Consider the following 10218-nt stretch of genomic DNA (forward strand, 5'->3'; position numbering starts at 1 on the left):
GGGTCTAAGCCGCGGGTGACAAGAAGGGGAAAGTTCCGCTGCGTTTCACGCCCCGCACCTCCCCGTTCTCCCGGGACCGGTCGGTAGCCCTGCCTCAGGGGCGGGGCGCGGCGGAAGTGCTCGCCGGAGCTCGGCCCGGCCCGGCCCCTCAGCCTGCCCTGCCGGGCTGCGGGGAGTGGCGGCGGGGTCACGGCCGGGGGGGGGGGGGGGGGGGGCAATAAAAGGTTTTTAATTTAATAGAGAGTTACTTTTTTTTCCCACAAACTATTGGGCTCTCTGCACAAACCTGTGCCTGGCTCTGAGCTGAGAGGCAAAGTGCTGGTAGAGGGCAAAGAGAAAAGGTGGGGGGAGGCTAGATGTTTCCTCCTGCCCACCACCCATTCAATCCCAGCCTGTGGGAAGGGGGAACTTCTAAAAGTAGCCCGAGGAACTGGTTTGAAATCATGCACCACAGAGAGCTTTACTGGAAAATGTCAGCAGTGAGGGATTGTGACATTAGTGACCTTCCCTGCTGCCTTCCCTGGCCAATGGCTTCTCCCCCCTTGTTTACCTTGTCTCTCTGCCAGGCCTTAATCAGGGCGTTTGGGCTGAGACACTGTCCTGGAGCTTTGCTAGAAACCTCCACTTGAACTTCTAGGCTCAGGGTGTCCCATTCCTGGATGTATTCTCTCACTAGTAACACACGAGCTGGGCCTTCCAAGAAAGACCACCGCAGTGAGAAAGGAGAAGTCATTTTCCTGACAGATTCAGTTCTCGGTGTCTGTTGCCAGCTGAGCTCTGCTTTTTCCAGCATAGATGTAAGTGAATGTGTTAGGATCACACTCAGATATTTGTTATTTGGTTTTCCTAATTGATTTTTGTTTTAGCTGTGCGCTGTGGGGTCTACACTATAGTATTTTCCTTATCATGTGAAAAGAAACTTCTCTGGCAATCTCAATATTTGTTAGCAATATTAACATATGTTTTTGTGCCCCAAGAGGCCATTTGAATTGGACCGGTGATTTAAAGATTAAGGAGGCCAAATTGTGTGATAGTCCCCTATAGGACATAATCCCAGATAAATTACTCGAATTTTGCTCTCTTACATATTTGCATAAACAGAGGAGTTTGGAAGAAAACAAACCCAAACAGTGATTATTCATAGCACTCATCTCTATTTTTATTTTAACTAGTTCACAGCACTGGTTTCAATTTTTATTTCAGACAGTTCAGACATCTTTTGATTTTCTGTTTACGAACTGGGACTTAAATAACTAGTGTCTGGCTTCTGAGTGCTCAGAAAGTAGTTGGACTTCTGCAAAATAATATAAAAAAGCTGGTGATGGGGTCTAGAGAACAAGTCATGAGGAGAGGCTGAGGGAACGGAGCATGTTTAGTTTGGAGAAGAGAAGGCTGAGGGGAGACCTCATTGCCCTCTACAACTACCTGAAAGGAGGGTGTAGAGAGGTGGGTGTTGGCCTCTTCTCCCAAGGAAACAATGACAGGACCAGAAGAAATGGTCTGAAGTTGCGGCAGGGGAGGTCTAGATTAGATATTAGGAAGAATTATTTTACTGAGAGGGTGGTCAGGCACTGGAACAGCCTGCCCAGGGAGGTGGAGGAGTCACCATCCCTGGAGGTATTTAAGAAACATGGAGACATGGCACTTCAGGGCATGCTCTAGTGCCCGAGATTGTTTGTTTGTGTCTGTTTGTGGGGGTTTGTTTGTTTGTTTGTTTACTTTTTGGAGTGGTTGGACTAGATGATCTCAAAGGTCCCTTTCAACCATGAGGATTCTGTGATTCTGTGAAGATTCAGCATGGGTTTTTTTTTTTTGTTGGGTTTTTTTTTCAGTTTTTTTTTATAATACATGGGTAGTTTTCTCAACTTTGAGGGAAAATGTAAAAGCCATACTAAAAATTATGCAGATGCTGTGACAGGGCAGTTACTTTTCTGCTACTGGGTGGATTTCTGCTCTTGTGTCCTGAAGTGATGCACAAAACTTATGGCTTCTCACTGCATCCTGCTGGGATTAAAGTACAATAAATACCTAAACCATCACTGGAAGAGTCACCGTTCTCAAGTACAGCTTCGTCTATATTTGCTTCCTGGCTTCATATGAGAGAGTTAGTTAAAGATGTGTTATCAAATGCCACATGTTTACAGCTCCGATGGCAAAATTCCAATGGAATTAAATTGAACTTTCGCTGGTTGAGTCAATTAAATACTTTTATTTCTAATTTTAGATTCATCTGGATTAAAAAAAAAACCCACTGTGCGGTGTTATACCTTATGGTTACAACTGACTGTCTTTGAAAGAGGACATTTTTGGTAGCAGTTTAATTTTTCTTAATTGCAATATGCAGTTCTTCTGAAAGGATGGTATTCTTTTGAAGACAAAAATAGATAAGCAATACCTAAGATCTCCTTTTGTGCAGAAACCATGGACATTTAATTTTCTTTGCTAGAGAATGTGTTCATGATCTCGGTTTTGTTTTTAATAACCGATACTATCAGAGGTATCTTTAGCAGAGTGTTGGAAGTAATTGATTTCAGTTGCGTGTGATCTCCCCGGGGCTGAACCCAAGCTGTTGCTTATTTTGGATGGAGGCAAGACACAAAAAAGTGGTTAGTGTGAAGAGAGAGATGAAGTATTGATGGTATTGCTGAAGTATGTCCAGAGCACAAATGTGAAAAGTTACTAGAATCTGAAGCCTTTCTAACTCAAATGACAAATTTTGATACAGGCATTTGTCCCTGGGAGTGATTAACCATCGCAGGAACTTACACGGAGAGTGATGCCTTGTCTGGTTGACTTGCTGGAAGCTGTTGCTCCAGTGAAATGCAAAGATGAGCTTGATAGAAAGCGAAATGGGTGAATTTTGAATGTACTGACACTTTTAGGAGGGAGCCATTTACTGTGGCCGAGAGGTCTGTGAATCTGTCAGCTTACTCTCATAAAGAGTTTTGGTGGAAGGTCCATGACGGAACCCCATGAAGTGTTTGATTGTAACTGCTGTGACTTCTGCCTCGGGAATGGGGTGTTCTTCCTTCAGCGTCTGTGTTCTCTTTCACTTGGGGGAACTTTACTGGAAATTAGACTCAAAGAAACCTGAAGCAGACTTGTGTCTTGGCCTTCAGTGTGTTTGCTTTAGGAACTCAATATCCATGTGATTTCAAGGAGGGTTAGCCCTGCGCAAGAGCTTCATAACTTGTTCCAGAATGAACATTTTATTCTTAGCCTGAGTAGATTTGTTCCATATTTATCATTTCTTACTGCAGTTTATCCTGCGAACGTCACGTATGGGTGTGTGTTCTCGTGCGTGTAAAGAATAATAATCGAGTGCAGGGAAGGCTGTGAAGGCTGTGATTTGAAAATTGTCTTTGAAGTCAGTGTGTACCATTACCGTGCAGTGGGACAATGGATGGTCTGTCATGGAGCAGTCGTCCTTCAATCAAAGCAATCCACACGTACACGCTTTGCCCTTTGCAAACAGCAAGTCTTTCCCTGCAGGGCAGCTCCAGAGAAGGGCAGTGAAGCTGGTGAAGGATCTAGACAACAAGCCACTGAGAGCAGCTGGTGACTTCAGAGGCACGAGTTAGTCTCCTGGTCAGAGCACGTTCTGGGGTGCACCCTGGCACTTGTGTTGCTAAAACTGGGCACAGGAACATTTGGTGACACCTCTAAGGTGCTGCCATAGACAGGGAGTGGCGTTAGACTCAGAGGAAGCTGATGCAGCATTGCAGTCATCAGGTCACTGAATGGTCAGGACAACCAAACACAAAGATTTCACTTTCAGAAATAGTTTTATAAATATTTTGTTATCCAGGGATAACAAAAATCCAGGGATTTTGTTATTCAGGGATGAGGTGTACAAGACCTTGCTCTGTCTTGCCCAATATCCTCTAGAAGCAAGAGGGAGATACCCGCTATTTGCAAAATAATGGTGTGAACATCACCCAGATTGTCACACCTGCTCTCTCTTGCCACTTCCTGCTGATTTTGTTTGGCCATGGGACTCTTTCTCTGGGTGGCCAAGTCTCTCCTGTAAAATACAGCATTACTAGAGACACTTGGAAAGCTTTGGAGACCCCCCTAATGGAAGATGCTGTGAGAAGTGCTTATGGTTTTATTGTTTGCTGGTCACCAAAAGACATGTTTTTTTTAATTCAATAACAAAATTTTAGAACCAGAGGAATTAAGACGTACAAAATGGAAATGGGAAATACCTAAACTATGTCAGAACAGTGGCAAAAAGCCTCGTAGGGGTAAAACAGAGCTCATCATGCTTTGATTAAAAAAGATGTGCTCAGTCTGGAGTTCCTGAGTGCAGGGATGTGTGTGGCCTGTGTTTTCCAAGTGATTTGGCTGCATGATATATTGCCCTAGAAGCCACCTGTTCTGTAGAAGACCTGGAACTCCTCAGCAAATACCAAATCTCCTGTACTTTAGTAGACTCTTATTTTGTAAACTCAATTTCAGCAATTCTTTGTCAGTGATGCATTTTAATTATTTCTTTTTAAATGGTTAAGAAATTGTTCTTATTCATTTGCTTCCATCAGAAAGTAGCTCACGAAGGGGAAAAAATGTCTTCTGTGACTCCTCACAAAAATGAGGTGTCCTCCAGATGTTTTTCCCTAAGAGGGAAGGGTTACCTGAGCAGAAGGGAAGGCAGGAGCTCAGTCAGTTGGAATTGTAGATAGTGCCCCATCAAGGGCAGCAGCTGGGCTCTTTCGACTTTGTTTTTTGAAGGTGGTCTCTGTTGGCTTTGACTCTGAAAGTGTGGAAGCCGTGAAGCAGTGAGAGCAATTACCAGTGCTGGGAGGTCTGGAAAAGGGGGAAAAGTCCCACAAACCAGCCTGGATTTAGTGTTTTTGAACCATCCAAATCAAACACAGACTTTATGAGAGTTTCCAAGTTACTGATGGAAACTCAGGGTCTGGAATTTGTAGTTTTGACACCTACTTGAGTTTGACACTGTTCATTGTGATCACTGCGTAGAGAAAGTGCTTTTATAGGATGCCATAGTGGTGGTGCAGGAGGAGATGGAAAGCTGGAAGAAGGTAGCGCCTTCCCTGGATTACTAGATCTGTGATCTCTGTGGATCAGACCCAATGACAGAAATTTAGGATCATGAGCCAGGTGCAGGAACCCAACTCAATGCCCGTTAGAACATCACAGTTTCGTGACTGGGAGACTCTTACATTGGGGTTTGTCTGGGGAGATGGATTTTGACTGTGTGAAACTCCTTTCTTGCATTTTAGCAAGACTCTGCAGTAACTCACCATAGCTCTCTCCATTCATGTGTAGAACCATCTTACGCTGAACCACTGTTTGGTGGGTGAATGTTTGAAGGAAAATTGGCTGTAGCATTAAAAATTTGACTTTTCTGGGCCACACAGTAATTTATAGACAGCTTTGTGAGGCTCTGAGGATTCTTCTGACTTACAATAGTTGTACCTCGGTGTAGCCCAGAGGCAGGTTTCCAGCAGGAAGTGCAGGCTGGAAACTGGCCGATGGCTCCGCATACCACCTTGATGAAACCACCATGGCAGCAGGAATGTTTAAGACCCCAGGAATGCCATGTTTCCCTTGAGAGGCTGGCAGGGAAGGGAAGGGAAAAAGAACCAAATAATTCTTTATTTTTACCTCCTTCCTTCTCTGCCATCTGTTTTTAGATGAAAAATAACATATGGAACTATAACCCTGGTTAAATAATAAACACTGCACGTGACTCTGATGGGTACTGTTTCCTCAGGTTTACCAGGCGAGAAGGGAGAAAAAGGCAATCCAGGAGTTGGGACACAAGGACCCCGAGGCCCACCAGGATCTACAGGTAAAGTCGTTACATGTAGGGCACTGGGAGGAGACCCCTCTGACCCTTGTGTGAAGCAGCACAGACCTGGGTGGCTCTGTCCTCCACTTCTAAGGCTTAAGCAGCACAAGAGTCAGGCATCTTAACTGCCATAATTTTTGGGAAGGGGAAAAAAAATCTGGATTGTGTTTGTTTTCCCACTGACTCAAGGTTGTACCTAACTGTAACTTGACAGAGAAATGTATATTAAGCACATTAATCACAGGGATTTGTATTTAGCTCCTGAAAAAGCAGAGAGGGTGATATCCAGGTCCTGTTGAAACAGGCATAAAATTGTGTGGAGTTCACTAGGATATTCTGGCTGTGAGAGTACCGCTATCCAGGCACAACAGTGCCAGGAGGTGTATTGAAGGGGAGTGTGTGAATAAGGAGCTGAGGAGGCATCCAGGGCTGTCCTCCCCCCAGGAAACTGCCTTTCTGAATGTCTGAGGCTTGGTAAAACATCGGCTCTAGTTTGAATTTCTGGCTAACAGCTGTCTCTGGCAAGGGAACCCGCTCCCGACGAGCCTCCTCCCTGGCTGCTGCTTCATCTTCCTTGCCAGAGGAAGGCTGCAGCCTTTCCCTCGGCGTGCCCGGGGGAGTCGGAGCCAGGATGCCCAGCTCCTCTGCTCAAACTATCTCCTGAAAGTGTTTGCAGCATGCTCGGTGCCATGGTTTCCAAGCACCAGGCCTGCCAAGGTGGCCTCAACTCCGCTTTATGAAAGACGGTGCTCAGGTGTTTCATCTCCCCCTTCACTGCAGGACCTCCAGGAGAAAGTCGAACTGGCAGCCCGGGACCACCAGGTTCTCCAGGCCCACGAGGTCCCCCTGGCCACACAGGAACCCCGGGTTCCCAGGGTCCTTCAGGCCCTCCGGGGTACTGCGACCCGTCCTCCTGCGCTGGCTACGGCATGGGAGGTGAGTAGCCGGGACTTGCCGAGGCGGGGGTGGCATTTCCTAACAGCCAAAATAAGATGGAGACTACTGGCCAACCTTGGTAGGCTAAAACGCTCCCTAAAAACCAGCGTGTCCAGCACTGCTGTGTTTTGTGGGCCTGCAGCAGGAAGAGAAGGTGACCACAGCATAGTGACCAAAGGAAGCCCACCAAGATCCCAACCTGTAGAACAGACCCCACGTAGTTGGTTCCTGTCCTCTGTGTGTGTGTGTGTAGTTGCAGGATCCTGCTCTGTCTGGGCTGAAGGGTCTCCCTGTTCCATCCCCACCTCCTCACACTCGTGACAGACAAGTTTTTACATTTGTAGTTTTCCAAACGTGTTACTCAACTTCCCCCCTCCTCCCCGTGGCATCTGGGTGGCATGAGAGCATGACCCTTACTAAACCCTGGTAGTGTCCCCTGACGCAGGGATGCACGTGTCCGTCATTAACCAGTGACGCAACCTGGAGAAAACGAGTCTTTCTACATCTTCTCTGTGTCTTACTGTCCCGTCTCATCCCAGCACGGAGCGGCCACAGGAGGAAGTTAACAAAATTACCACAAATTATGTCGCCCAACCTGAAATGGAAATCTATTAGTAGAGCACTAGTTACTGCCAATGTTATGCAAAAGGCGTATTTGTTTGATGTTTAGGGTTTAATCTGCCCCCGATTTGTACGTTTTACTCACCTGGATGTTTTTGTTGTCGTCTCTTCCTCTCCTCCTCTCCTCACCTCCCCTCCCTGTTGTTCCTCTCCTGTTTGAAGGCCCAATCCCTTACAATGGCTACCAATCCCGAAGGTGAAAGGCTCCCTCTGGTTCCGTTCTCCTTTGGCTGAAGGTCAGAGATGGACGCTGAACTGCTCTGGGCTTTCCAGCAACAATATTGACTACCACTAATGAACTGACTCGCTGCTGTACATGCACGTAGCTTCCTTGCACTGCTAAAAAGTATCATCGCCTGACCCATTTTGCCCGTTAATGGTGAATTTTAGCCCGTAATTGGCATAAGCGAAAGCAGGCGGGTTGTGCAGTGTGTAACAGGCGCAGTGTTACAGCTGGACAGCTGACAAATTCCGGTGGTGGTTTCCAACTAACTTGGCTGTTGGGGGGTTTCCAATTGCTCCAGCTTATTAATTTTGTTAAATGTTTTCACTGTTCCTTTATGTGAATAAAAGATGTGTATTTAAAGATTTTATAAATATATACTCACGCCCGTTATATATACATACATCTCTATACGAAATGTCAATTTCCTAATGAGTGCTTTAATTTTCTGCTCCCCTTCTCCCGTGTTAACTGTCCGAATGCTCTCGGTGGTGGTGGGTTAAGGTGGATACGGTGAACCAACCGACCAAGACATCCCCGTAGTGCAGTTGCCACATAACTCCTACCAAATCTATGACCCCGAGGACCTTTACGATGGTGAGCAGCAGCCCTACGTGGGTCACGGGTCCTACCCCCTCCCGCCCCCGTACTCCCAGCCCTCCTATCCATCTCCTCATCTCGCTCAACCAGAGTTCACCCCCGTTCGAGAGGAGCTGGAAGCCGTTGAACTGAGGTCCCCAGGAATCAGTCGCTTCCCAAGGAAGGTAGCCAAAAGGAGCCTCAAGACTCCAGGACGCAAAAGGGCGAACGGAAAAAAACCCTCTCAATGAACTGTTTAAAAAAGGGAAACGTTTTATGTGCATCTGTGTTTGGCCTTTGTCCAGGTGCCTGACCTGGCACGGAAGATGTTTACAGGCTCTTATAGTAAAGGAGAAAATAAATGTACACGGCCAGTTGATACAACAACTAACGCTAATTATCTTGCATGCCAGAAATGTAGTATGTTAGTGGGTTGGTGCTAGATGATGATGGAAGGTCACCTGTAGATCTTTCTCTGGAGTGCTGTCCATACACTACTCACACTGTATCTAAACCCCACACCCGGCGAGTGGGGGGGGGCGTAGAACCATTCCGAAAAGTTCCTGTTTCGTTATCCATGTGTCTCCAGTTGATCACGTTCCCTTGGTTTTGGCTGAACTGCGTTACTGCAGAGTAACCTGCCCAAATTCACTGGAAAACGAGGCATATTCCCTTGACACCAGCTGTTACCATTTCACAACGGATCTTATGTTAATGGAATACTTTTTTTAACCCACCTTATATAAATACACTAGAATGTTCTGTGGGAGCACACTGATAATTTATTGTGAACCTCTTTCATTTCTGTTTTGTATGCAAATAAAAGTGGCAAGCTTTTATACATTAATTCTGTATTTGACTGATTTTTAGCTTAGAACAATTGTATAGATCTTTGGGGGACAGAATGTAAAGAGAAGAAAATACATTTTCCTTTTTCAACACTTTTGGGCAACAGTTCTATCCTAAAGGATACAGGCAGTTGGTATAAACAGTATTTAGCCTTATTTTTAAATTTGTATATGAACAAGCGGGGAGTAACTGTGAGATGAGGTGACCATATCACCTCTGGATGTGAGGTCTTGTACAATGACCTGCTAAAGTCAAAGTGGCAGGAAGGGGCACGAAGGGAACTTGGATCAGAGGAAGGAAAAACCCCAACCCAACCCTCTTTGAGGAGCACGAAGCAATTCCTGATGCTAAAACAAACCAGGTACGTTATAAAGTGAGTCAACAGACAGTTTGGAATAGCACTACGGAGCCTGAGCATTAGAGAGCTATTATTAAAATGAAATCCCAGTTCTGGCTGCATCCATGGTTACTCTCCCTGCTCGCACTGGGCTGTGGACACCCAGGTTAACTTACCCCAAACGCAAACTCCCTCTCCCTGGTTGTCCTTCTCCCGCCACCTCTCTCTCGCACTGACATCTCGCGTCTCCCCTGTCACCTGCCAGACTGTGGGGCCTGTGGCAGTGACTCCAAGAAGGTCCCTGTAGGAAAATCAGCATTCAAGAAATTCTGCCAGTGTTGTCTCAGAAAGACTTTGAGCCTCTCCTTACAATTCCTAATTAATTTGCACCCTAGACTGGTTGTCAAGCCACGCTCCATCCAACTCTCCAGTGCCCATGGGCCTAGGAAGAGGGGTAGAGCAGAACCAGGGATGGTGGGAAGCCAGCACAGACATAGTGGAACTCTCCCAAGTAAGGCAACTGGTGTTACTTCCCACAGATCTGAAATGGACGGGAACAGCCCGACCAACCCCTGCGTGTCCCTGAGCTGGGCAGCTGGTGTCACCTTCGCTGTGCCCCTCCCAGCCCGAGGGGTCTCCAGCTGTAGGACACACACCTGGCCCATTTTCCCCCTCACGCCATGTGGGACGGAGATGCAACGAACCAACCAAACAAGAAAGAACTCTTGGGTTAATCAAGTAGGCCCACTCATTACAATTTTATAACTTAATTTATATACAAAACCACAAACTTTAATTGCACTACTTAACTTGCTCTAACTTCGTACTTATAATGGCATTTACAGGTACCCCGCTAAC

The 10218-nt window shown here is 46.3% G+C and overlaps 1 protein-coding gene across 6 annotated transcripts in view; it reads left to right on the forward strand.

Annotated features, from left to right (window-relative positions):
• The window catches only part of COL14A1 (collagen, type XIV, alpha 1), a 115003-nt gene extending 105982 nt beyond the window's left edge, over positions 1 to 9021 (forward strand). For 2 of the 6 annotated variants that reach the window (XM_014965421.1, XM_014965422.1), the window contains exons 45-48: positions 5738 to 5815; positions 6596 to 6751; positions 8100 to 8192; positions 8286 to 9021. In XM_014965421.1, coding sequence (XP_014820907.1) covers positions 5738 to 5815; positions 6596 to 6751; positions 8100 to 8192; positions 8286 to 8425 — 467 coding nt within the window. In that variant the 3' untranslated portion in view covers positions 8426 to 9021. Of the gene's footprint in view, positions 1 to 5737; positions 5816 to 6595; positions 6752 to 7534 lie in introns of all 6 variants that reach the window. The other 4 variants (XM_014965420.1, XM_014965424.1, XR_001414447.1 and 1 more) reach the window with 3 other exon arrangements.
• Positions 9022 to 10218: the final 1197 nt, after the last annotated feature.

The sequence above is a fragment of the Calidris pugnax genome, unplaced genomic scaffold, assembly GCF_001431845.1.
Source record: "Calidris pugnax isolate Ruff unplaced genomic scaffold, ASM143184v1 scaffold41, whole genome shotgun sequence".
NCBI classification, from domain to species: domain Eukaryota; kingdom Metazoa; phylum Chordata; class Aves; order Charadriiformes; family Scolopacidae; genus Calidris; species Calidris pugnax.